Source organism: Podarcis cretensis (genome assembly GCF_951804945.1).
Source record: "Podarcis cretensis genome assembly, chromosome: 8".
NCBI lineage: Eukaryota > Metazoa > Chordata > Lepidosauria > Squamata > Lacertidae > Podarcis > Podarcis cretensis.
The window spans coordinates 77012412-77040288 of NC_137177.1; the positions used below are offsets into that span (position 1 = coordinate 77012412).

At 45.6% G+C, this 27877-nt stretch overlaps 3 protein-coding genes across 6 annotated transcripts in view; 1 reads left to right on the plus strand and 2 right to left on the minus strand.

Moving 5' to 3' along the window:
- Positions 1-9895, plus strand: part of PIK3CD (phosphatidylinositol-4,5-bisphosphate 3-kinase catalytic subunit delta) — a 53163-nt gene extending 43268 nt beyond the window's left edge. For both annotated transcript variants that reach the window (XM_079986827.1, XM_079986828.1), the window contains 8 exons: positions 498-676; positions 2555-2667; positions 3878-3956; positions 4704-4871; positions 6242-6365; positions 6951-7096; positions 8081-8213; positions 8660-9895. In XM_079986827.1, coding sequence (XP_079842953.1) covers positions 498-676; positions 2555-2667; positions 3878-3956; positions 4704-4871; positions 6242-6365; positions 6951-7096; positions 8081-8213; positions 8660-8797 — 1080 coding nt within the window. In that variant the 3' untranslated portion in view covers positions 8798-9895. The remainder of the gene's footprint in view (positions 1-497; positions 677-2554; positions 2668-3877; positions 3957-4703; positions 4872-6241; positions 6366-6950; positions 7097-8080; positions 8214-8659) is intronic.
- Positions 1-27877, minus strand: part of LOC307222181 (uncharacterized protein) — a 214140-nt gene that overhangs the window by 43084 nt on the left and 143179 nt on the right. The gene's annotated exons all lie outside the window — the stretch shown is intronic.
- CLSTN1 (calsyntenin 1) overlaps positions 12081-27877 on the minus strand; it is a 60465-nt gene continuing 44668 nt past the window's right edge. For 2 of the 3 annotated variants that reach the window (XM_079986858.1, XM_079986859.1), the window contains 11 exons: positions 27734-27855; positions 27293-27455; positions 25282-25332; positions 23502-23659; positions 21741-21889; positions 20104-20330; positions 19285-19455; positions 17662-17807; positions 16744-16882; positions 15493-15677; positions 12081-13712 (listed from right to left, as the gene is read on the minus strand). In XM_079986858.1, coding sequence (XP_079842984.1) covers positions 13512-13712; positions 15493-15677; positions 16744-16882; positions 17662-17807; positions 19285-19455; positions 20104-20330; positions 21741-21889; positions 23502-23659; positions 25282-25332; positions 27293-27455; positions 27734-27855 — 1712 coding nt within the window. In that variant the 3' untranslated portion in view covers positions 12081-13511. The remainder of the gene's footprint in view (positions 13713-15492; positions 15678-16743; positions 16883-17661; positions 17808-19284; positions 19456-20103; positions 20331-21740; positions 21890-23501; positions 23660-25281; positions 25333-27292; positions 27456-27733; positions 27856-27877) is intronic. The other variant, XM_079986860.1, reaches the window with a different exon arrangement.

Here is a 27877-nt window from a genome sequence, read left to right on the forward strand (position 1 = left end):
AATAACCCAGAGATGTGTTTTAAATAAAAGCACACATTCTACTCATGTAAAAACACGCTGATTCCCGGACCAGATTGAGAAGGCAATTGGGCTGGATCCGGCCCCTTAGTTTGCCTCCCCATGGCTTAGGGCATCAAGGGAAAAGGGGCACCACAGAAATTTTCCATTGTGATTAGAAGTAGGAGGGGGGGAAATCAAATATATTTTTCCTTCTTATTGTAGGTTTTGTTTCATTTTGAAAAATAAAATTTTATATTACGGGTTGTTTATATAGGCACCAAAATCTTCTAGGTGTTTAGAGTCTCTAAAGGTCTGAATACAGCCCTGGGGGATTAAATAGCACGTTTATTTCACGTACAGAGGCCAAATGCACTGTCAATGGGATCTTATTTGGATGCCTTAAACATTTTGAATAGAACGAAATAGAACAAAATGAGTTGACTTGGCTCTGGTTGTGTTTTACATTATGTAATTTTTCATTCTGCCTCCCGGTGCAGAGCGAAGCCCTCAACAAGATGAAGGCCTTGAATGGCATTGTCAAATTAAGTGCCCTAAAGAACCCCAAGCCTCAAACTAAGGAGTTCATGCACACCTGTTTGCGGCAAGAGACCTACCTGGAAGCTCTCTCCAACCTTCAGTCTCCCTTGAACCCCAGTGTCATCCTGGCAAAAGTCAGGTAAGGCAGGGCTGGCGGTGCTCAGGCACGGGGCTGGATGTGGCCCTCCGGGCCCCCTCGGAAATCTCCCTAGGCCACACCCCTTCTCAGGCCACACCCCTTAGCAGCTCCCTGCTAGAATGTGTTGCTGAATGCTGATAATGCCTCTCGCTTGCCTAGAGCGAGGATAGAGTAAATTTACCACATGTGGCTCCGCCCCACTTGGCCCCTGGGCTGAAAAGGATTTTCCGTTGCTGACACAAGGGGGTACTTTGGATCACACCAGAGCTTGCAGTTGCTCAGAGTGGGCCGATTTCATCTTATCGATTTCAGCAGTTTATACTGCCCAGGACCCAACAAAGATGAAAAACATGTTTTTAAGCAACCCAAGATGCTGTTTTAAAACATCAAATCAGGGAACTCACAAGGCCTGTTGGAATAATACGGTTCTTTATCAGGAGTCAGAAGATCAACAACAGGGAGAGGGGGTCTGTGTGATGTCTGCTGGGAGGTTGCTCCTCATTTTTTTTTTTATAATAATATTTATTAAATTTTGTATAACCAATAAAAAACATACATAATAACATAATATTTTCCATTATCCAGATTTCATTCTCAACTTTGGACTTCCTCACATCTCTTGTTCCTGCTTTCTAAACATAAGTTTTACCAGCAAATTATTAACTTGATTTAATTCATATTATATAATTTTCCAATATTTAATATCTCAAATTTTGGGATTTAACATACACTTATTGAAGCTTACTCATAAAATATTACTTATCCCAGATTTATCTTTTCATCTTCCAGTTGAATTTAAATTTATATTCTTTATAGCTAGTTTGTTGAAGCCATGTTTTTGCTAATCTTACATCTTTCTTAACAATCATACAATTTACAATATTTTTGTAGATAGTCCTTGAATTTCTTCCAGTCTTCCTCCACCAGTTCTTCTCCCAGGGTTGCTCCTCAGAAGTGTTTCCCCAAAACCAAACACACAGAAATGGGCTGTGCATCTTGAGCCTTGCAGGGGACCATTGACAGTGATTTCCCAGAAGGGCTCAGTAATCAGGCAGGGATACAAGGGGTGAAGAGCCTTATAAATTAGTACAAGAACCTCAAATTTGAGCCAGTAGCAGTTGTGCAGCCAGTGCAAGCTTTTAAGCACCAGAGTTAAGTGCTGGCAGTCATCTGCCCCCACCAACTGTTTGGCTGTAGCATTTTGCACAATCTGGGCCTAGGATGGTGTAGACTCAGGAGGGCTCTGAGCTCAGCAGTAGAGCATCTTCTTTGCAAGCAGAATGACCCATTGGTGTTTCCAGGTAGGGCTGGGAAAGATTCCCTGCCTGAAACCCTGGAGAGTCACTGCCAGTCATTGCAGGCAGTACTGAACTAGATGGACCTAATGGTTTGACCCTGTATAAATCAGCTTTCTTTTGTTCTTAACGCCTCAAGGGAAGGGCTGTAGGTCACTAGTAGAGCACATGCCTTGCATGTGGAAGGGCCTGGGTTTGATCTCTAGCCTTTCCTTTTAAAGCAGGTCTCTCCAAACTTGGGTCCCAGCTGTTTTTGGACTACAGTTCCCATCATCCCTGATCACTGGTCCTGCTAGCTAGGGATGATGGGTGTTGTAGTCCAGAAGCAACTGGTGACCCAAGTTTAGGAAACCCTGATTTTGAAGGACCTGGCAGCAGGTGTTGGGGGAAAGATCTCCCTCTTTCTGCCAGGGATCCAGTAGAGCAGCTTGACAACACAGCATGGCTATGTGGAAAGAGTCTATCTTGCACCATTTAAAAGTGTTATTATTTCCACCCCTTCTTACCTCCACGCTTCTGCAAGTGGGTGGAGGTTTTCAGCTGGTTTTCATATATATATGTGTGTGTGCGCAAATTTTTCTAGTGTGGAGCTTTGCACTTTCATGGACTCGAAGATGAAGCCTCTCTGGATCGTGTTTAACAATGAAGAGATAGGCGGCACCAGCAACGTGGGGATCATCTTCAAAAATGGAGACGGTAAGGAAGCCACACCACAGCTTCTTGCTGGGTTGGGGATATAGGAGGAGCCTCTTTGTCCCAGGGAGATGCCTCTCCCAGTAACAGTGGTCGTGTTAACTAAGGAGCATGTAGATAAACTATGCAGCTGGCTATCACTTCTTTGTTTGATGCAGTCTGTGTGTAGTGTTTTTACAAACAGCGATATGGCAGGTCCTTGCCCCAAGCAGCTTACAGTTTAAAATAGACACTGGGAAAGAGCAGAGGATGTGGGAAATTAGAAGAGTATGTGATTATTTCAACTACGTTTACTCTGGCTTTGTTACAATAAAGTAGGAATGAGTTTGTTGTCCAGCAGCATCTGGAAGGCTGCAGGTTGCCCATTGCTGGACTTAAGGCTCCTAGGACCACCTTTCAGGAAAGAGGCTGCCTGCTGTGTCTCTGCATGAGTTCCTGCTCTGGCTTTTTATTGATTAAAACTAATGAGTTTTGACAAGGTAATTAAGAGGTGTGGTTACATAGAGGCTGTTCTGGGGCATGCACATATCTATCTACATCCACATTTGTGACAGTTTGCAGGGTATTATATATTTACCTCTTGATTTGGCTATTTGCTTTTAATGTGGATTTTTTAAAGCAACCCTGGAATTTTATTTCCACTGTTGACACTGCAGGGTGTAGATTAAGTAAACAACATGCCGGCTAACATACAAAAAACCGCTTTCCTAAAGAAGGTACATATCTTAAGTTGGCATGCTAGTTTCCTAGCACAAACATTGTGCATTATGCTGGTAATCTTTTTACAACAACCTTGTAAAGTAGGTCCGTATTATGATGCCCAATGAACAGGCATCAGTTTTCCTTCTGCTAAGTGAGTTCGTGTTGACAGAGGCAAGATGTACAACTTAGGAGACTCCTCCCTAGGTCTCATCAGGCTAAGTTTTGCTAAGTTAGCCGTGCCAATCAGTTGCACAGCGTCTACTCTGAGTAGGACTAATGCTGGCTACAACCCTTAGTCTCTTAGTCACAATTCTACCCCAACTTTCCCAGTTTTAATCATCAGAGCACCCTAAAACATGGGAATGTACAAATCTGCATGTTGTTAGTGCCCCATTGTGGCCAAATGAAGAACACACAAAGGCAAATGTTCCCATCATCATAACCACTGATGAAATGGGAGAAATCATGGGATGAATAGAGAAAAAAAGAGAAATGTTTCTTAATTTTTCAGATCTCCGTCAGGATATGTTGACCCTGCAGATGATCCAGCTGATGGATATCCTGTGGAAGAAAGAAGGGCTAGATCTCAGGTGAGTTCCAAAATAAATAATTATGATGTTTATACGCCCCCCCTTTCATCCAAGGTCCTTAAGGCTGCATACATAGTTCTCTCTTCTCTTCTCTTCTCTCCCCCCACCCACCAATTTTACCTTCACAACAACCCTCTGAGGTTGATTAGGGCTGAGAGATCCATTTAGCTTCTGGTCCACAAAAGAGCAAGCCATCGAGGCTGGTTTGGGTCTCTCACTCCTGTCTCTCCTGATATTTGCAAATTAGCCCTGGGTGTTGGGGTGTGTGTTTATGTGTGTAGGGCAATGGAGTGGAAGCCTCAAACTAGGCTGCTAATGGTGCGCTACCTCTGCGGCTGCTGCAATCAGAGCAGACTGGTAGCCCAGCATAAAATGGCACTTTTAAGGCGCAGAAACTCTACACTGTCCAAGCATTCTGTCACCTGACTGTTCAACAGCCACTCCCGGTATACCAGGGTATATAAAAGCCCTTGCCTCAGGGCTTGCTCCAGTCTTCAAAATACTTCTCTGGCGTCAGGACAGCCTTGAGTCCCTGCTCTTTTCCCCCAACAGTGACCATGGCTTGGGCAACACACCTTCCATCCAGGCCTTTTAAGAACTTGGGACCCATGCCTGGGTCTGGTTTGGGGTTTTTTGGCCATGTACCTGCCTCTTGCCCACTTGGGCTGGCAGTGGCTTCCCTGCAAAACACCCAGAATTTTTTAAAAAGGGTCCTGACATCTTCCTCTCACTCTTACCTTCTTTAAGGATGACTCCTTATGGCTGCCTTTCCACGGGAGACAAGACAGGGCTGATAGAAGTGGTCATGGACTCAGACACGATTGCCAACATTCAGCTCAACAAGAGCAATATGGCGGCCACTGCCGCCTTCAACAAGGACGCCTTGTTGAACTGGCTGAAGTCCAAGAACCCAGGGTAAGTTTTTGTATTATTGCAAGGGGTTGGAATCCATGGCCCCCTTCTAACCCTACAATTCTATTTCCTTACTATGACTACTGTTATTTTTAAATTATTGTTAGAGCAAGTAAGAACAGTAGGTTGTATATAAGGCCTCTTGTTCCATTAGTGCAAGGATTTGAGTTCACACATGGGAACTTCTCTCTCCGCCCTCCACTCCACTCCACCCCCAGATCTTCTCCAGAGGAGGGGAGGGAGGTTGTGTTGTGCTGACATAAATGCTTGCATGAATGGAACGAGGAGCTTATTGCTGCTGTGGATTCAAGCCCACAAATATAAATCAAATTGCAAAATGGTTCAGTGAGGGTTAAAAAACCCCGACTTCCCAAATAGATGAAGGGTCACCAACCTTTAATAGGCTTACTGGACACATGCAGAATTTTTAAGCTGGTGCCTTGAGTTCATTGGGAGCTTTGAAAAGTACATAAAGCTGAAAGAGGAAGTGGGAAAGAAAGTCACTTACCCAACTTCCTCCTCCAGTCCTATCTACTTTCCAAGGGAAAAAAATAACCACCCTCAGCACCTCGTGAGTGTGGGAAGTTGTGAGCATCACACTATCAGCCCCAGCAACAGATAATCTAAATACCTGGATAAACAAAAATGTCTTTTAAAAGATGGCTTAAACCTATTAGGGTTGGCACCTGCCAGATCTGTGAAGGGGAGGCTGTTGTGTAATGAGTGCTGCAACTGAGAACATCCCTTCCTGCATTGACACATTATGTTTGCTGTTTGGGGCTGGGTTAAGAAAGTATTTTACCTGATCTCAGTGTCTGGGGCTGGTATATATGGGAGAAGGCAACCCCCCGCCCCAAACACCTACATCCTATTTGTGGTTGTAACAGACATGTATGGGGCACACACACCATACATTTAAAGTACATGGTTCCATCCCCCAAATAATCCTGGGAACTGTAGTTTTACCCCTATAATTCCCAGTACCCATGACAAACTAGTTCCTGGGATTCTTTGGAGGAAGTCATGCTCTTTAAATGCATATGGTGTATGTGAAGCCATGGAGAAGTTGGCCATGTTCTCTGACCTAGCTCACTCCATTGTTATTTTGAATCATTTATGTCCCACCAAGGAACTCGTGGCGACAGGATACATGGTTTCACCACCTCCCCATTTTACCCACAAACAACCCTGAGAGGTAGATTAGGGACGCATCCAGTGAACTTCATGATGGAGCAGGGATTTGAACCCTGGTCTCCCAGGTCCTAGTCCGGCACTTTAACCACCATACCACACCGGCTGCAAGGTTACATTGCCTTGCAAGGATGAGCTCCAGCTTATCTTCAGTGGGTTTTTGTTCCCTGCCTTTTGTGTAGCGATGCGCTGGACCGAGCCATTGAGGAATTCACACTCTCCTGTGCTGGATACTGCGTGGCCACCTACGTGCTTGGCATTGGAGACCGCCACAGTGACAACATCATGATCCGAGAGAATGGCCAGGTATCGGCAATCTGATATGCCTTCAAGGGGCGATTCCCACCTCTTTTGGAATCCTCTCAACACCCCTGTGGAGTAGTTTTATACCGATAAGGAAGGCTTCTGCAGTGGTTTTCAAACTCTCCCATAAGGAGGTTGCAGCATTAGGGACTTTTTTAAGAGAAAAGGGCAATGAAGAGGCTACACATTAGCAGCTTGTAAATTTATGCATGGCATGGAGACAGTGGCTAGATAAAATCCCCTCCCCCAATAGAATTTGCTTCCGCAGTATGTAGTGATGCTCACCAACTTGGATGGCGTTAAAAGAGGATTGGACAAATTCGTGGAGGGGGCTGCTAATGGCCACTAGCCATGAGGGCCTATTCTCTGCCTCCACTGTTGGAGGCAGTAATGCTTCTGAAATGGCAGATTTGCTTAAGGTTTGCACTACCTATTGTGTAATTTCTTAGTGCAGAATTTATTGGTTTTTAGAATGGTGCAAGTAGGGTCTGTCTTCTGTGTTGGGAAATTCTAGGCCGTTGGGACGATGCTGCCAGGCTTGCAATTAGAAGCCCTAACCTGCTCTCCCCCCCCCCCATTTGTTTCCAGCTGTTTCACATTGATTTTGGCCACTTCCTGGGAAATTTCAAGACCAAGTTCGGGATCAATCGCGAACGGGTCCCTTTCATCTTGACCTACGACTTTGTCCACGTGATCCAGCAGGGCAAAACCAGCAACAGCGAGAAGTTTGAACGGTAAAGGATGCTCTGTGTTGCTTTGAAAGTTACCCCCAATTTGCTCTGGCCGGGCTCTCCCCTCCCCGATTTGCCTGGGGCTTAGGATGGAATCAAGGGCTTTGTGTCCAGGGTTGGGAGAGGCTGGTAACTGAGAAACAAAGCCAGAGAGATGGACTATATACAATGGATGTTTTGTGTAAAAGGTATATGCGCACGCACAGTGAGGGTCTGTGTGTAAAATCTGGATGTGTATTAACACATACACAGGGGAGGAAATTTATGGGCTGCACCCAATGAGAGTCTTACTCAGAGCAGACCTACTGAAGTTAATGGGCCTAACATTGTATACCACCATTAAAAAGACAAAAATACACCTATACCGCATTCTGTATACAGCTCAGAACCAGGTTACTTGAGAAGCCGCCTTGTGCCTTACACACCCAGTAGATCGCTGCAGTCTGCGGGAGAGTTTCTCTTGCAAGTTCCAAAGACTTCTGAAGTGCATTTTGCAGTAACTCAGAGCAGGGCATTTCGAGATATGGCAGGAACCCACTATCTGCACTTTTGGAAACAGTTGAAGACACCCCCTCACACACACACACTTGATGAATGGATTTTAGTCTTGTTTTAAATGTATTCGTTGTTTTTGTGTTTTAAACTGCTTTTAATTAACTTCCATGTAATACACCTTGAGACTATGGCTTAGAAGGCAATTAATAAATCAGTGGTGTAAGAAGTATTACAAATTATCTAACTAATGACACACTGTCTATACAAACAAGCAAATGTAGACAGTTTGCTTCTGGCAATGGGCTGTAATAAGTGATCTACGAAGCCCATGAGTTGTCCCATGTATATGTTGCAGAGTGTTGGTGTGTACAATTGTTCCTGAATTGTATCTAGTGCAAATCCTAGTGAAATTAAGTTGCACAATTTATTTATTAGGGAGGGGGCATTGTCCTCCCTTCCATCCACTTCCATTTCATACCTTTTTCCTTCCAGATTCAGAGAGTACTGCGAAAGAGCCTACATGATCCTCCGATGCCACGGCCTCCTCTTTCTACACCTGTTTGCACTGATGAAAGCAGCGGGGCTGCCGGAGCTAAGCTGCTCCAAAGACATCCAGTATCTCAAGGTGAGAGAGGCAGGTCTCAAGGGAACCTTAAGGTCAGGCAAGGACCCACCTTTACAGCAAGCTGACCCCGTTTTCCCCAAAAATCCGCCCCCCCCCCACGGACCACTGAATATTTTTGCCTGCCATAGCAATTGTTAGGTGCTGCACAATTTTCAATCGTGTTTTTGCAGCTTCATTTCTTACATTTTGTACTATGTTTACTATTCCATAGAACACAACAAACTATAATATGTATGAAATGAAAGCAGCAATAAAAACAGAGTTAAAAATCAACGTGGATATGGAGCATAGACAATGCTGTGGTCCACTGACCAGTTTGAGAACCCCTCTCTTAAATTGTTTTTAATACTGTGTTTTTGTTTGCTGGGACCTTATGGTGAAGGGCGGGTAAGAAACTGAACTAAAAATAAAACAATAAATTTAGCTCCTTTTTCCTCCTTCCTTAGGACTCGCTGGCATTAGGGAAGACGGATGAAGAGGCGAGGAAACACTTCCAGCTCAAGTTTAACGAAGCCCTGCGGGAGAGCTGGAAAACCAAAGTCAACTGGCTGGCTCACAATGTGTCCAAGGACAACAGGCAATAGTTCTCTAAGCCTCTTTTATCTACCTGCCAGGCACACCGAGTTGTGCCCAATATTTTTTTGGGGGGGGCCATCACATCATACATGTGACCAGCCCCCTCCCCTCAACAGGCTCCCATTGGAGCCTGGCTTTGGCCTGTGAGGGAGCTGCCAAGACAGCTTCCTTGGAGTGAAGAGTTGGTGGCAGAGAGCTGTGCCCCTCTCCACAACTGGGTTGCAACTTGTGATGTTCACCCTCGCTGTAGGGCGGGGAGATGGGGCCCAGCAGTGGCACCCCCTCTCAATATTTTTTTTTGGGGGGGCTAAAGCCCCCAGCACCTGCCCATCCTTTGAAATGGACCCTCCAAGAAAAGGTTTCCTACTTCTTGGCTATTTATGCGACTGCTTGAGTCTTTTCTTGCTGGAAAGCTACTCCTCCTGCACATCTTTGTTTATGTGTGTGTTTGTGAGTCCATTCATGGATTACAGGAGGTCCTTGTATAGGCATTCTGTAACTTCAAGATTGCTTTGGCCTCTCAGCAGAGTGAGGACTGGGCCTTTGGGAAAAGCAGTTAGCAGCATCCTTCCAGCACATGCATTTTAAAAGGATGGCTTTGAAAGGGGTATGTGTGGTTTTGCGTGTTGTGTATTTTATACTGATAAAGCGTGTGCTAGATATACTTTACTTGTTCACTGGTTGAACAGAGATATTTGTAGTGTGAAAACCTCCCAAATCGGAAGAGCTGGGCTCTCTAGGAGGAGGATTTGATGCCTTTCTTTTCTGGATTCTTTTGTGTAACACATGCACCCTCACCTCTATAAAAAAAGAAAGAAATGCTACAGGTGACAGTGTCTCCTGCAATGCTTTACTTGCATGGTTGCAGTAAAGATCAAAACTCTTACACTTGTACTGGATAGTCACTGTGCTAAGTAATTTTTTTGTTTCACTTATACTTAGCCAATAACTGTAAAGAAAACAGCCTTGAGGTACTACGTACAAGCCGATTCTGAACTGTTTTTTGTTCCTATGTGGGGGCTTAAGCCAAAGATTTGCATTTATAAAGGTTTACATGTGATTTCAGGTGCTTGGTTTGGGGACTGAAATATAGCTGTTTTTGTTAAGGTGTGTCCCTGTCATTTCTTATTAGCAGTTGGACTGTCTTGTTGGTACGCTGCAAGGGCCACTAATAATAATGTTCAACATATGACCAGCTTACAGATTTTTGCAAAAGGCAGAATGAGCAAGGATGCCTCAACACCCAGGTTCCAAACTGCCTTTTTGCAAAACTGAAGACTTTTGATATACTTAAATTTCCTTTTCTGGGTCGAAAACTTTTCAAAGACCTACCTTGCTTTATAATGAGCCAGAACAGGGGGCCATCTAGTATTGTCAACACAGTCTGGAAGCTGCTCTCCAGGGTTTAAGGCAGGAGTCTCTCCCAGCCATACCTGGCCATGCCTTCTGCTTGCAAGGCAGATGCTGTACAACTGAGCTACGGCCCTTATCTGTACAAGCACAAAAGGACTTGAGAGGATACCGTCATCAGATCCTGCTTCCAAATCTATGTTACCAAGGTGCAATGTTTATAGCCTCCATTTCTTTTAAGAAGCTCTGTCAGAAAAACGCTTACACATTTTGTTTCCTAAACAATATAGGATTAAAAAAAAATGCATTCAGTTGCTGGGCAGAAAGAAATCAGCTCAGAGGCCTAACAAAGAGGCAGAAAGTTAGACAATAACAAAAGAAAAATTTAGAACCAGAAATTTATTGTAGCTCAGACTCCCCACCCCCCAAAAACTTGACCTATTTACCAATATACACATCTGAAATGTTAGATCCATGATGGCTACATACTGCATCAGAAAAAGTGTACAACCTTTCAGCATTAGCATTTAAAAGAGAGAGAGAGAGAGTGTGTCATGATCAGGTTTACAGTCTCTAAAATACAGCTGCTACAGTGATGGTATCATGAAAAAGAGGGTTAAGGAGTCTTCTCTACACAGTGACATTTAAAGCACAGGGCAACTTGGACATATGTTAAAAGTTTTCCCGTTTTGTTTTGTTTTACTTCAAACTAGCACATGTAACAGTGGTCAAAACCAACTTCCTTGCCCCTTAACATTTTTGCAATTAAACAACCCCCCCACACCCCCAAAGTGAGCAGGAATGAGCCAAGTTGTTTGGGGCTTAGCCTTTCCCTATCGTCAGGTCCACCCTATTGTAAAAGGCACTCCAGAGAGACTTGCCTCTAACTTAGGGATGGGGACTCTGCCCCTGCAGACACAGCTCCCATCATCCCTGACCACTGGTCATGCTGGCTGTGGGGCAGGAGCCCAGCAACATCAGGAGTGCTGCAAGGTCCCCATCCCTACGCAAAAACAAACCCTGCTGCTAGGTAGTAAGAGATTAAAAATGCCAGGTCCAGAAGCATCTTGCAGGAAGCTGCCTTATCCCAAGCCAGCCATCTAGCTCAGTAATATCTGTACTGACTGGCAGTGCCTTCCCAGGACTTTCAGGAGGGACATCCCTAGCTCTACCTGGAGATGCCACAGGGGATTGAAGCTACAGCCCTTCTGCATTCAAGGCAGACACTCTACCAATGAGGGGAGGTCTCACTCTATTTCCTCACTGCTGTCTCCAACCACCTGGATCAAGCCCTCCGCCTCCCCACAAACAGACATCCCAGCAGCCAACATTCTCCCCCGGCCCTGCTGAATCCAATGCTCAAACTCCTAAAACTGCAATGCAGCCAGATTTTTTTCCCCTCATGCAAAGCAGCCGGTCAGAACTTGGCTCACCTTAGCAGGCAACCCACACAACAAAGAAAAGCTTCAGCAGAACACCCCTTCAGGGGAATAAATCAACTGTAAAAGCAATAAACTCGTGGCTCTCTCAAGGAATAGTAATTTTTAAAAAGTTAAACCAGAGGAGAGGGAGGACCACATGCCTAATGAAAAGCCCAGCACTCACCACTGCCATCGGGGTCATAACTTGCTTTTCGGAAAACCACTCTGGTCCCTTCCAAATTCGGGCAAAACATTTTACTGGGCATGGTCTTCCCACCGACAACCCCCTGCCCCGTCTCCAAACCTTGTGGACTAAACTGCTTAATTAAAGAGTATTCACAAGGTCACCACTGGGAATAGCTTATGCCCTAGTTTTGACAGAAAGGTAGCACATATGTTCAGTGTAAACAACGACCGAAAGAAGAGAACGGAAGCTTAATAAAAAGAGACCCAACATCCCCACGTTAATTGTACCAAAGGAGCTACAGGGAATGGACAGGAGTGTTTGTTTAAAAAAAAAAAAAAAAACAGGAATGATGCCAGCAAGGAAAGTCGACCTGACCTCCTCCTCTCCAAAATGTATATTCAAGTTCACGACTTAAGACAGGCAGCCAAGACAGAAGCACCCTTCCTGCGACACTGTCCTTTTACAATCAACCGAGCCACCTGCGTGACTAGTAGTGTGCAACCCAGAGAGAGCACCAGGCCCAAGTGGTCCAAATGGGCTGTCTCCCTTTGTGCAAAAGAAATTGTGTGATCTGGCCAGCCCACCTTACTGTCCCTAAAACTGAAACAGACCAGGACCCAGAATGCAAGAGGCAGGACAGTTGGACCCAGAAAAATAAAGGGGGGGGGGTCCATGAAGATGCCTTCATGGTCAAATCATTTTTTGCCACCCCCCCCCTCCCACAACAATAAAATATAAAAAAATAAAAAGGGGAGAAACCCATCAGTAGAGTTGTGCCAGAGAGAAGATGGCAGTCTAATCCAATGCCATTGGATCATCGTTAGCTTTTCCTCTACGCTAATTAAACTTGCCCCATGCTGCTGCTGCAGCAATTTTTTGGGGGGAGGAAAGCCCAAAACCTTATTATTACATCATGCGGCATGATTTTTGATTTTAAAACCCTAGCATGGCTTGTGTCCCCCCTCCCCCCTTTCCCCGTTTTCACTACCACAAATGACGTAATTACATAATTCCAAGATTATTTACAAAATATTAAAAAGTCTGTTAAATCTTCTAACATAGTTAACCTCATTCTGCCACTTTACACATGCACTAGAGTTCAGGAGGAGGAAAAGAAATGCATTTAAAAAGAAGAAGAAGAATCACAGGGATGTAACAAGCCACAAAATAATAATAATAAAAATAATAATAAATCCGACCCAAAAGTTTTTAAAAAGTTAATCTTTTTGTGAGAGAAGGATCCTGGCATTATTGTTATTATTATTTTACACTCAACCACCCCAACAAGAAAGCATGAGAAACAACGCCAGAAGCCTAGTGCCGGACCAAAAATAAGATTAAAAAAACCTCAAAATCATGGTCTAGCATGTGCAATGACTAGAGGGCTGGTCACGTCCCTTAAATGAGATGACACAAGGAGTGTGTGAGTGAGAGAGACAGATAGCACAAGGCAGTTCCTTGCAGAGTAGAAATAAAAATAATCCAGTCATTGTGAGGCGAGGGAGAAATAGGTACTAAATTTCTAGAGGTGCGAGATTTTGATTGGCGAGATTAGCCAGGAAAGAAGAGACAGGACACCAGGACAGGGGGTCTAGGGAGGGGGGGATGTTGGTCAGCTCTGGGGGCCTAAGCGACTCTGTTCACGCCATGGATTCTCAGGAGCGATGGAGTGGTTTTGCCGCAGAGTCTTCTAGGGCAGAAGAACAAAGGAGAGAGACAGAGAGACAGACAGAGAGAGACATACAACAGCGGAGGGAGCTGGGATCAATAGGTGAGCGTGGAGTCATCCCATTCTAGCTGCTGCTGCCTGTTCACGTTCTGCTGGTCCTCTTCCCGCTCCCCCTCCTCTTCGTCACTGCTCTCGGACTCAGCGCTGGTGATGTCGTCCTCCTCCTCCCCCCCATCCTCACTCTCCTCCTCCTCCTCTTCCTCCTCCTCCTCGCTGCTGTGCTGGTCCTCGTATGTCTGTGCAAGGAAAACAAAGACCCAAAAAGCACGAATGGCATTGCAGCCAATGCTAGTTCTACTTGGAGCAGCCCCCACTGAAATTAAGAGAGGCCACTGGGCAGGGGTTGTTTTTTTTAAGGAACAGCGCTCTGCTTGTTTGCTATCTGTATTTTAACACATTTACCTTTTATACCATTTGAATTCTATTAGAGAATGATGACTTTTCAACTTACTGCCTTTTATACGATTCTAGCTTTTTGAATTTTATCTGAGTTGTTTGAGTTTGTGAATGCTGCCTTTAGTCCCAGTCAGGGAGGAAAGGCAGGAGATAAATAAGTACAGTAATAATAAAAAAACAACTAGTCATACCTCGGGTTGAATGTGCTTCAGGTTGAGCGCTTTCGGGTTGCGCTCCGCGGCAACCCGGAAGTAACGAAATGCGTTACTTCCAGGTTTTGCTGCTCGCATACGTGCAAACGGTCAAAATGACGTCATGCGCATGCGCAGTGAATTGCAACCCGCGCACACACAGACGCGGGGTGCGTTTGCTTCTGGATGCAAATGGGGCTCTGGAACAGATCCCGTTCGTATCCAGAGGTACCACTGTACTTAGTTCAATTAGATTCAAGGGGTATATTCGGAGTAGATGTTTAGTCGAATATGACATAATAATGCAAGGCACCTTCTATTGCAACTTTTAAATGCCTACTGAAAACTTTTCTATTCTGCAAGGCTTAGGCAGGCAATGAATTCCACAATAGTTAATTGATGCCTGTTTTAAACTTTTGCTTTCACGCATTTTTGTTGCAATCCACTTTGGTATTTTTTTTTTTTTACTGAAAGAGTGGTAAATACTTTATAAACGGGTAAGAAGGGCCATGCTGTTCTCACAAATGGGAAGCCCACAAACAATGACCCATTGTGGTGATGTTGTTCTTTCACTTCTGAGGCTTTCTACCCAAGTCCTTTCTTCTACCAGTCTCCTCTGGCTTGCTCTTCCCCATACAGGCAGAAAATACAAGCCCATGACTCAAGCCGAAGACCAACGCAGCTCCAAATGCAGGCAGGGTGATGCACCTCTCCTACAGAGTTCAGCAAAAGGCAATCTCTTGTCCAGGGGAAGGAGAGAGCAGTTGAGTTCCAGAGTCTGGTCAGCCCAAGTAGATGTTTCATGCTGGCCAGAAGCCAGGAATGTTCAGGGAGAGAACGAGCTGAGGGGCACTTTTGGAAAATTCAGTTGGCTCAGGATACAGCAGTTTAATGGATGTCTTGTGTTTGGGAGATGTCAACTGCTGGTGTGTTTGCCTGTACAACTTCCAAGAGCTGGCTCCCTTTAGATTGCATCCCATTCAGGGATAAAGGCACTCAGGGAGAGCCAGTGAGGGGTGTGGCTTGGGAAGAGTGCTGAGGACCAGCCAGAGAGGCCTGGAGGTCCGAATGATGTCCCTACCACCACCACCCTTTTTTCAAATCAATTAGTGAAGGGTGAAATGCTTCATAAATTTTAGCATCAGGCCCGCCTCTCACATACAGGGCCTTTAAAGAAAAGCCAGAGGAAGATGCTGCAGCGCTGGTGGCAGAGGAATGCCAATGATGGTGAGATAAGGGTGGGCTCCCTTGGAGGACTGGCTGTAGAAGCTCAGCAGGCACGATGCAAACTTTGGACCACCTATTGAAGAACGAAGCCCCAGAGGAATCTGTACCCTGCCCTCTTGGATAAAGTGCAAGAGCGAAAGGAGGGGGAAGAGGAGGGCAGGGAACCCACACAGAGAAACCCACAACACCGCACAAGCCTTACCTCCATGGGGTTGACAGTAATGGTCAAGGCTGAGTCGTCCCAGTCCATCTCGTTCTCCTTCCCAGAATCCTGGTCCCGCATTGTCCGCTGGTGGGCAGCTCTGATCCGGAACACGCCCAGGATGATCATGAATACTAGGAAGCTGACGCAGACCACAATCACAACAGTGGCAGTGCTTGGGACCACTAGGAGAGGGTAGGAAGACGGAGGCAGATTGCAGTTAGATAGTAACAGAAGAGGAAGAAGCAGGCAGCACATGCCATGTACTTCCTTACCCAAAGTGGTGAGGAGATCAGGGGAATTTTTCTAGGACTACTCAGGATTTTTTGGAGAAGGAAGCACTAGAGAATCACACTATGTGCATGATACGGGAAACCCCCCACCCCCAAAATGCTGCTTGCTAAGTTTGCATGTTTATCACATGTAGTTACAAAAAGGTATACTAGTTCCCAAGCAACTGTACAGTAAGCTCATCTACATTTCTGAAGCATAAGCTGCTCCTAACTGCTTCACTCCAACTTCCAAGGCTAATGGTTCTCATTGAGGCCCAGCCTCATGACAAGGCTGCTAAGGGGCAGACGTCAAAAGGTGTCTGGAACCCACAGTCTCTGGTTATGAATGCCCATCCCGGGCTCCCTTCACTGGTTTGTGAATTATTTTGCCAGCCTCTTCCTGATTCTCCGTTATTGAAACTGCCAAACAAATTGTGCTCTTGTTCAGAGATGACAGAGAAAGCTTAGTTCTGCTAATCTGATGCCCTCTGGATCTTTTGGACTACAATTCCCATCAGCTTCCCCCACCCCTGGGGCTGATGAAGGCTGTGCTAAGTGTGTTGGGGCCAAGGAATGCCCACAAGTAACTCCCCACAGTGTAACCTTTCAGTGAAATCCCAACATCAGGCTTGGCAATCATTTAAAAAAGGAAAGGAAGAGCTCCCTCTTTCCCGAGAGCTCAAGGAGAAACAGGCTGTAATTCCTTTTTTCTTTTTTAAAATAAACGAAGGCTACTTTTAAAGAAATCTAGCAGGCTATCTGTGCCTCATAGGGAGACTTGAATTTCATATCCCCCAAGACATTAAGTGCTGCTCGGGTGCAATTAGACTGATATATCAGCCACCTCTGGGAAGAGAGCCAGAGATCTGCCTCTCCTAAGTGGCAGAAGAGCCTCTCTGAAGAGGATTTTATCTGAGTGGGTTGGAGGGGGCAGAGCAGTCGTCAAAGGAGGTTCATCCAAGGCAGGACGAGCCCTTACCTGAAAATCCTGGGTGAGGGCTAGCCAGGTTGTGGCCAGAGAGGTCGACAAAGGAATGGTGGACGGGCTGGACAAACTGAGGCTGCGCTGCAATGTGGCTGGCATGGTCCACGGGGTTGGCGGTGTGGATCACGTTCACCTGGTGAAACAAAAGACAGGCAAGTGGGAAGAGAAAAGGGAAAATTAAATTTGTGATTAGCTGAGTGAGAACTAGCCCCCTCATTTCCGCATCCAATTTTCTACATATACCCGACTCATAATAGTAGGACCCAGTAGGGTCACCCAATGAAGCAGAATGGTGGAAAATTCAGGACCAAAGGAAGACCTTTGTGGATCTGACAAACTCACAAGGAAGGATTTTAATGACTATGAGCCACAATGACTATGATCCATTATTGGAAGGAGGATGCCCCTTAAGGCCAGTTTTAGTAAATCGCAAGTGGGGAGAGCACTGCCGTTATAGGCCTGTGGTAGGCTACCGTGGGACCAGGATAGTAGAGCGGGTGGGCCTTTGGCGAGACCCATCAGCAAGGCTCTGTTCATGTTCAGCTGTAAGCCTACAGAAAGGATCCACTATAATTTTCTGTACGGCAGCTAGATGCTTCATAAAATGAGCATCACCAGGGCTGCGACAACTGCTGTTTCAATTGACTAAAAAGGTGTTTCTGAATCAGTTAGCAGCTTCTTTTTTAAAAAAGGATAAAAACCATGGCTGACAAAATGCCATGTTAAGGGGCACCCTCTCCTTGCAGATGGACTAGCAGTTGGACTCTGCGTGAGGCAGCTTTATATTTCAACTCGCGATGCACATTAGCTCTCTGTGTGGCATTAGCTGGTGTTTCAGCTAATGGGCCCAGTTCCTCAAAACACCCCTAGGAGTCCCTGTAGACCTCCTGAAGCCAACATTTGCTGACGTACCTCCACTTTAAATTCATTGCTGACGTAGCGCCCATTCAGCTCCGAACATACCAGCTTGAACTTGCGGTCAAACAGAGACACTGCGTGCCAATTGCGGTAGCGAATCAAGTGCAAAACCTCCTCATAGCTGGCCATAGTATCAACCCCTAGAGGTAACACAAAATGTTGGTGAGGGCACTGGGATGGGGGCAGCTGTCTCTCATTTATATGAAAGTTGCATTTTTATACAAAACATCCAAACTGCTACCTAAGTACCCCCACCCCACCTGAAATATAGCTCCCAATACTGGTTACAGCAGAAATCTGTCAAGAACATGAAAAATATTCTGGGGAGGTAAAAATACCAATATAAAACCTTCAGCTACATAAGGCGCCTTAAACATTCCATATTGCATGTTAATTGAGATGAAAGATTTACATTATTGTCTTTAATAAATTATGGTTTAAGAAATATTTTTAATAAATTAATGGAATAAACGAAGAAGTATTCCACTAAGCACAGTTTCCTGTTTAACCCGAACTGGGAAAGTATAGCAAATTATGGTTAATGGGTTGAAAACAAGCCAAGACAGTAAGCTGTGGTTTGGCGTTGCATGTTCCAAAGCTGTTGAACCACAGTGTTCCGGATTAAATGAAAAGGGGAACTACAGAGAACAGCGTGCTTCCTAGCTTGTTTGCAGCAGGGTTGAGGAACCTGTGGCTCTCTAGATGTTACTGGACTTGGACCCTGATTCCTGGCCATGCTGGCAGGGGCTGATGGGAGCTTGGAGTCCAACAACATCTGGAGGTTCACAGGCTTCTCCATCCCTGGTGCGAAAGGGGTCCACGGAACTGCCCTTTGACATATCAGAATCATATGCCTATCTAACCAGTACCAATGCTTTAAACATCCCAGCTAAGTGGAGAGGAAGAGGGGACAGGAACTCCATGTCTGGCCTAACAAAAATGTCCCCTGCTCTTATTCTGTGGCGATTCTTGTGGCACTTGAATGCTGCCATTAAGGCAGAGCTGTCTTGGCTGATGAACAAGTGAGACACTATGCATTATCTCCAACTAAGTCTAGACCCCTTGAAATTAATGGAGCCAAGTGAGTTGAACACATTGATTTCAATGGGTCCACTCTAAGCAGGACTGACACTGGATACAGCCCACTGTTTCTCTGATGAGAGATCAAGCCACCTTTAAGAGGAAGCATGGATGCCTTATTCTTGCTTTCACACAAGAGGAACAAAGCACAAAGACACCTTTGTAAGAGAATGGAGGAGCTTAATTTTGCCTACAAATTCTCCTGAAAACCAAAGACCAGTTCCAAAGGTTTATGCAAACTTGTGGATCACTTAATGTGTTTTGCAGATGTATATTGTTAAACGTTTATGTACAGGAATGCAGGTTTTCATAATGTATTTTTGAGGGGACCTCCGGGGAAACTTAAATAACATTTTAAAACGGCTTGCTTTTAGTTTTGTAAATACCAGCCGGCTCAGAAAATGGTTTATCACTGTGACTTTAAACTGAAATATATTTAAGACTTTAAGTCATCTCTTGGTATCTCTGGGGTCTTCGCCTTATTAATGCAATTAGGATTTCAAGCACATTCAGGTACAGAGGAAGAAAGTGCAATACCGGTAATGATCATGCCCAGGTTGGAAGTGCTCATCTCCATCCCCTTCTGCTGCAGCCGGACCATGTCGACCTCCAAGCTCTCTTGCTCCTGGTTGAGCTCATCACCAACCACCGTAACCTCGCAGGTATCCAAGTTGTGCATGATCTCCTCAGACACCAGTGATTCTTGGACTGCAAAGGAGAGGAGGGAGGCGGAGGAGAAGATCAGGAAGGCAGGAAAACACACAGAGAGTCTTCGTTGCTTCCAAGCTTTTGCCAGGCACAGGGCTCACCCATTTGCCTAAGGGCTTGCTTCCGGACTAGACCCTTGAATGTTTCGTACATTAGGAAGCTGCCTTAGACTGAGTCAAGCCACTGGCCCCATCAAGCTTAGTATTGCCTGTGTGACTGACACTGGCACTCTAGTCTCTACTAGCCCTTCCTGGAGATGCTAGGAAAGGAACACAGGATCTTCCGCATGCAAAGCAGATGCTCTACCACTGAGCCACGGCCCTTCCTTTAAGACATAGGAGGTGCCTTACACTTATCAGACCATTGATCCATCTACCTCAGTTCTGCCTGCACTGACCAGCAGCAGCTTCCCAGAGTTTCAAAGTCAAGGAATCTTTCCCAGTCCTACCTGGAAGAGCCATTGCCCCTTCCGCCCAACATTGACTGTTTCCCCCACCTTGTCTCTACTACTCTCTGCCACCCCCATCCCAGCCTCTCCCCCAAATCCAAGGTTTTCTGATAATCCCTCGAAACAGGGGCTGTATCAGACCCTGCCCCCAGGCCACTAGCCCTTGTATGTGTTGCACAAGCTAGGTGAGTGGGCTTTACCTGTGGGGTCCTCATCTCCCTCCCCCTCCGGCTCAACCTCCCGCGTGATGGTGCTGATGATGCGAAGCTCAGGGAAAAGGGAGACCCCTTCGGGGCTCTCGAACTCCGAAGCTGAGCGGGCAAAGTGGTTGATGCCACTCAGGCTGATCTTGGGCTCTTCAGGCTGCAGGACCATAATGTAGCCGTCCACAAAGGGGATGGCGATGCAGGCTTCATCGTTGGAACACCTGCCAAAAAAAAGGGGGAAAGGTGCCATCAATGCCGGAGAGAAAGCGGTAGGTATTCCAGGAGGACAAGGCACACAGCACAGGACTAACTGTAAGAAAGAGGGCCTGTCTGAAATGTGGGCAGTGATCATCTTAGAAACCACGCATCAGCTCTGCCTCTGCCCCTGAGCTGTCTCTATGCCAGATGGCGGTTATAACTACTATATAAGAATTGGTGCCTGAGTTTGCTTTTTCCTCTCCTCCCTCCCTGTCCCTTTGGTGTCATGCTCTGCAGATTGGAAGCCTGCAGGCAAGGACTATCTTGTTTTAATTAACTGTAGGTAAGCCATGGTTTGGATAGAGAGTGGGGCACAAATGCTCTAAATAAAGATAAAACATGTGGGCACATTCAGAGGGTTCTCCTCTTAAAGACAGGGTGTGTGTGCCAGGACCAAATAACAAGAGTGCAGCATCCTCCATTATGGAACTTCTTCATTCTCTGCTCAGTGGTGGCTCCTCATCTGTGGAATGCTATCCCCAGGAAGATACGCCTGGTACCATCCCTTATGTGTGCTTTCAGTTGCTTGGCAAATATATTTTTATCCCCCCCATGCCTCTGGACCTCAGTTTGGGAGGGTGGAGTATGTTTGGGGGATCCTCTTATTCCCCTCATCTTTTCAATAGGGCAGGCAGAGTTGGGTCTGCCTTTTATGCATGCTGCTAGCGAGTAATTTGGGTTGTTTTTGTTTGCTTCCACAAGATGCTTTGAGTCACTTTTCTGAAAAATTGGTTGGCAGCCGTCTGTCTTGGAAGACAATGGAAGAGTGTTCCTTTGGGGGAGAAGTCAAACTGTTGGAAGGTTGCAGTGCCTGCTGTGGCTGTAGAGACCGATACGGGAGAGACATGTTTTGTTGCAGCTAGGGCAGATGAAGGCATCTGGTTGTGCTGTTGCAGATGCAACACGGCGTTTCTTTTGATAACCATAATAATCTTACCCCTGAGATGTGGAGGCATCTTCAAGACAACTGAGTAGAGTTGGGACCATGAGGGTAATCTAGTCCAACCCCGTCTATGGAATGCTCTCCCCAGGGAAGTTCGCCCGGTGCCTTCATTATACACCTTTAAGCGCCAGGCGAAAACGATCCTTTTTAACCAGGCCTTTGGTTGATCTTATTGACATCCAACACCTTTTTAGAATGTGGCTTTGGGGGGGGCGCAGACGTTACTGGGTTACTGCTTTTGGTTTGATGTTGTGGTCTTGTTGTGAAATGCCCTGAGACCTCCGGGTATAGGGCAGTGTATAAGTTGAATAAATAACAACAACAACAACAACAACAACAACCCCCTGCAATGCAGGAATCTTTTGCTCAATGTGGGGCTCAAACCCACAACCCCGAGTCTCATATGGCTTGCTCCCAAAGGGAAACTCACTTCACGGTGCTTGTGATCTTGATCCTCCGGATCCCAGGTGTGGGGAACTGGCGGGAGTTTAGGTAGGCAATGTGCTGCATGGCCTTGTCAAACCGGTCAATGTCATCTCCTTCCAAGCTCAACACTGACTGGCTCGGGTTCATGTGGATCTGGAAGATCAGGCAGAGAGAAGAAGTGAGAAGGGGCAGCAGGGGCAGGAAAGAGATCAGACCCAGGAAGTGCTAAAATAAAGCAATTCTGTGACCAAGACTCCTCTGTGAAGAGACAGGAAGGGGGAAAGTAGCTCAGTGGTAGAGCATCTGCTTTGCATGCAGATGGTCCAGTTTCAATCCTAAACATCTCCAGGTAGGGCTGGGAGAGACTCCTGCCTGAAATCCTGGAATGCTGGTCCATCTAGCTCAGTATAGTCCACACTGACTGTGTCCCTGGGTCTTTAGGGAAGGGCTAAAAGTCAGGGATCACAGAACCTGATTCTCCAGGTAGGACTGGGAATGTCCCCGTCTGAAATCCTGGAGAGCTACTGCCAACCTGTGTGGACATTACTGAGCTAAATGGGACTGATGGTCAGACTCTGTATAAGGCAGCTTCCTCTGTCTCTATGTTTCTTCAACAGTTACTGCTTAAAGAGTAATTTATTAACTGGGATTTGCCTGCCTGCCCACAATTAGCTTGAAAAGGTAGCAACACAGTAACTAACTATGGGTGTATTTCACCATCCAAGAAAACATCCTCAGGACCAGGCAGGTTGCTAAATCTCCAGTAATCCATCTAATTCTACATGCATATTTTCCATGCTGCCGCAACCCCCTTGCCACTGCAAGGTCGCAGTTCTCCATGCCTCAGCAAGTAAAGAGAAGAAAGGTGTATGGGGGCGGGGGAGAATTCTTCTCCCTCAATTTGCTTCTCCCAATACAAGAGAATTCCAAGCAAATTTATGGGATGATTATTAACCCCAGGCACATAGGGAGCCGTTTCAGACCAATGGCTCATCCAGCTCTGTATACACTGACTGGCAGCAGCTCCCCAATAATATGGCAATTAAAACATAATCCAAATGCATCTTCCATATTTATTTAGACCATTTTTACACTGCTTATTATACAAGAAGTGTCTCTAAGTGGTGTACAGAAAACTGAAGCAGCAACAAACATTACAGTAATACACAATACAAGTTAAAAACAAACATGCGCAGTGCAGGTGCTGTGTGTGAGTGGCAAGTGTGTATACCCATGTATGCACTGAACACATCCTTCCTAACCATGCCCAAGGCCTGAACGCAGTCCCTGGGTCAATAGGTTACGTCATTGCTTCTGTATACTGCCTTTCTGCCAAGGCATCCAAGGCCAAAATTAAAATGCTAAAATAAATAGACGGTTTACAATACAGAGCAATCGGGTCCTCTCAGGCTGATTGGTGGCAAAAGCCCCCTCCCCCATGACAGTCTGAGCATCCTGGATCCTGGCTTCCTGCAGGGCATGCAAGGTTTAAGTAGCCCCAGGGAAGATGGAGGAGTGGTTGCCCTAGCAGCTCAGCTCTGCTTGGAGCGCATGCTATCTGCTCCCTGGCCTTGATTTCCTCCTTTTAGGCACCCCTGCTTTGGAGACACCAGGCGGTGCCAGGACAGACGTCATTCCTGCTCTCATTAGAGAAAGGAGAGGGGGATGTGTGTGTGTGTGTGAGAGAGAGAGACACATAACATGTCATCCTAATTGATCTCTGTTCTGCCAATGGATCAAGGGTCCCTCTGCTGCACAAGTTTACCTTCAGGCCTTTGCCGACGCCGTCTGAGGTCTGTAAATCCAGTCCTTCCTTGCAGGTGTAAAGGCAGTCAATCACCTTCTTGTTCTCCAGTTTACCAGAGCGGATCATTAAGCCGGCCAAGTTGCCTCGGAAGAACTGGGCCATGCGGAGCTCTCCACCTTTATGGAGCAAAGGAAGACATCTTGAGCATCATACAAGTTTGCTTCGGGAGGGTGTGTGCGTTTGTTTAAAGTGCCAACTGTGCTTTTGTTCTTAAAACTGGCATGCGGGTTAGTTTAGTGCCCATTCTTGTGTTAACCTTGCAGGTATGTTCAAGCACAAGGGGGGGTGGGGTAGAGAACTCAAAAAGAACAAAAGAAGTCCACTCATGCAATAAATATGGCTTTTGAGGCAAGGATGGAATGACCCTACTCAGCGCTGAAGGAAAGTGGTACAATCCTTTGGTCATCACAAACAGGATTTTCTCCTTTAGAAGCAGACTCTTCAAAAGGCCAAGGCTACCTTCGTAGCTTCAGTACAGAAACTGCATCTCCCACTTAAATAAAATATTTACACAACAGTCCATCCAAGTAACAATTGCCACTCAATTAGACACCAGATGTAGGAAGCTACCTCATTCGGAAGCAGTTTCCTTCTACTGAACGTGAGAAGCTGCCTCATACTGACTTGGAAAATAGGACCTTTCAGCTCTGCATTGACTAGCAGCAACTCTCCAGGGGTCTTTTCCAACCCAATTTGGCAGTACAACAGATTGAACCTGGGGCTTTCTCCATGCAAAGTAAATACCCTTCCACTGAGCTACTGTCCTTTCCTGAAGCTATGAGGAGAAGATGAAGCTAGGAAGACCAATCTTTGCATGGGCTATTCCAACACACCTCTTCTAATATGATGTTAACCATGACACACTTCTACAATCTAAAAAAAATAAAAATAGGACGCTTTTTACCTTTTGGAACTATTGCTTTCATATGCACATACACAGAGTTAACCTATCAAGATCCACAGAAATTAATCTAAGATTTCTTTAATTGGATGACAGCCTTCTTCAAAATTAAGTATTAGTTCTATTATTTAATAGTTCTCAAAAGCTAGTTTTTAACTTCGCCGTTCAAGATGAGAATAATTAGAAGGCATTCTTCTACCCTGTACAGCACTTCATATAAAAGGTGCAATTTAAAATTAACGAAAGTCTTGGTTTAATTGTCTCAAGCAGAAATGTTAAATCCACCGAGCCGTTTCCAACAGACCTGGAAATATCAGCTGCAAGTCACAAGAGTTTTACAGCTGCGTATGTAACAGACCCTCCCCAAACATATCGGCTGGCAAGTCATTCCAGCACTTCCTCCATCCTCTTGTTATGGGACATGGAAATTTATAGAAGAGGCAGCTCTTCTGATTGACCATTCGATTCAAGGGAGCAATTTGCTGCCCAATGAGCACTGCAAGTGACCGCAACAACCTGCCCTCACTTTGCATGCAGCGAGGGCTGAACCATCAAAGCAATTGACAAACTGTCTCTTTTCAAAGCAGCCTTTTAAACTGCTTTTAATCTTGCAATTATCACCAATGGGAGATAAAAAGAAAAGAAGTGAACATTCAAGAAACAACCAAACAATAAAAAGAAAAAAAAAGAAGCACAATGGAAGAAAACAAGCCTAGCAACACAATAATGTAGCTTCAATGGCCATAATGCAATGCTGGCATTTCATGCTATGTGTGAGATGAAGCAATATCTCAGCTTAGAAGTGAAACGGGGGGAATAAGTAAGAACACCAGCAACCTGCAGGGGTCTCGGTCGCTTTTTCTGTGTCATTCTCATTTCCTGTATATTCTGCAGAAAAGCAAGACGAAAGGATAGGAACAAGGAGAAGAGAAAAAGGAACCGGGTGGTTAGGACCTGGAGGTTTCTCTGACGCAGTGCACATGCCTTGGAGGACGTGCTTTGTTTACCAGATGCCCATCTCCCTCTCTGCATTCAGTACTATATATATATATTCTTAAATTCTCTCCCCTTCTTATATTCATCCTCCCGCCAAGGAAACCCTTAGCCTTGTATCAGGGAACCCCAAGAACACTGCAGAAGGACACTTTCCAGAGGGCACACTTGGAGATGGATCTTCATGTGCGGCAGAGTGTAGCAGGGATGATGTGGTGGAACTCAGAGGGGACATAAAGGAAAGGGACAAATTCGACTGCAGGTTTCAGGTGGAAACCTTTCCCAGACCTACCAGATGCTGCAGGGGGCTGAACTTGGGAACATTCTGCATGCAAGGCATGTGCTCTACATCTGCACTAGGACCCTTCCCTTGATACACAGGAACACAGCAAGCTGTCTTACACCATCTAGTTCTGTATTGCCTATGCTGATCAGCTGCAGCTCTCCAGGATTTCAGACAGGGGACGTTCCCAGCCCTATGATAGAGATGCCAAGGACTGATGAACCTGGGAGCTTCTGCATGAAAAGCAGTTCCACCACTGAGCTATGGCTCTTTCCCGCTGAACAGAAGTTTACACGTGAGGAAGCATACAAATCTCTGCCCCCCCCCAATAACGCAGTATAAGGTGGTGCATTTGATCTTACTACCTTCCTCATTCCTCTACAGGCGTAGACCCGCCAGGCCTGCTAAGCCTCACTGCGTAAGATGAAAGTGCAATCGCTTAACACACCCAAGGGGAACAAATAATTGCCTCTTAGGGACACCCAAGTGCCATTTTGACCTTCCAAATCAGGAAGCACAGAGAAACCATTCTAAAAACCATCAGCACATGCCGACATTGCAGTGAGAGTGCTTCTAGGCATTCAGGAAGATTCCTCTGTTCTTTATATCATTTTCACATTTCAAAATGCATTTCAAAAGCTTTAAATATATGCCAGGAAATAGTCTTGCAGGATACAATATAGTTAGGGATTGTATTCTGAAGCTTACCCTATTCAGAGTAAATCCACTGAAACTAATGGCCATGACTAACTTAGATTCATTTATTTTAATGGGTCCTACTCTGAGTAGGACTTAGCTGGATACTAATCCTACGAATAAATATGCCATTTATGGTGCTAACTCCCCCCCCCCTTTAGCCTAGATACAGCAGGTGTCTTCGTTTGGTGATCTACATCCCTTCCTCTGCTCTTGGGATGAATCCCGGAATCCATTTTCTCAAGATGCTGACGAGGGAGAGCGTCAGTGGCCTTGAAGGCTGTGATTCAGCAATATGCATCCTCGAGGGAACGGCCGTTTAAACCTGCTTTGCATGTTAAAACCTACAGCTACTGCTGTGTTTCTTTTTATAGACATAAGCAGCAAAATCCTCCAACACACAGACACAGAGGGTAAATTACTCCGTCAAAATCCTCAAAACCAAGCGTGTGGCCCCAGAGGGAGGAAAACACAATAAATTTAGCATTCATGTAAATTCTAACCAAGTTCAAAAGCACAACTTCTTCATTCCAAGGTGAGGTTTTCTCCACTGATGTTCTCAAGATTTGCAGCAAATGTTTTGCTTTTATTTAACTCTGCCAACAGACTGTGAGCCTGCCAATCACCTGGGCTTCACAGACATCCCAATATAATTAGGAAGAGAGAGAACAGGCTGCACAATTAGCTCCTATGCATTCCCCATTGAAAATGCATTGCTATTTTCAATCTCCATCTGTTCTCTTGCACAGTCTCACTGCAGAGATGCAAGCTCAGTGGAGTTTGCCCACAAACTAGAACAACAAGAGTTCTGGACAAATGACCTACAACTATTCTGCCACCTTTGAGAAGCCTGCAGCTAAAAAAAAGGTAAGCTACCTTGCCAGCAGGCTCCGACCACCAGCTGGGATTCTATTTTGGAGGGATGGAGCGGGTAGTCTTCCGTCACTGATAGAGGGTCAAAGGAAACTCCATCCACGTACAGGGTCACTGCTGGAAATTCGACATTGAGGACATAGTGATGCCATTCCTTGTCGCACACCTGTAAAAGGTACAAGAGTTTTTAAATGGAGGGAGGGAGGGAGGGAACCTCCACTTTGCGCCGGATAACTTCCTTTCACATCCAGTTCTTGATAATAAAAACTAAATTTTGTCAAAGATACCGAAAGCAGGATTGTTACTTTATCACTACCCCATTACGGTTCCATAATGAACACTTCACAGAGGGCTGGCCTTTTCCTACTGCAAATTGACATACAAAGACTGGCTATTGATCTGTCTAATATTACACCCAGGGTTTGCCTCCTCTTATAAACCCACCTGGTTCAGCTTCCAGTGGAATTCTGCTGGTTTGTAACTCTGCCCCTCCGAAGGATCTTGACGAAAGAGGAACCCAAGACGGCAATTGTGCACATAGAGGGAATAGTGGTGCCGGTTCATATCTGTCCCAAGAAAGATCAGGCT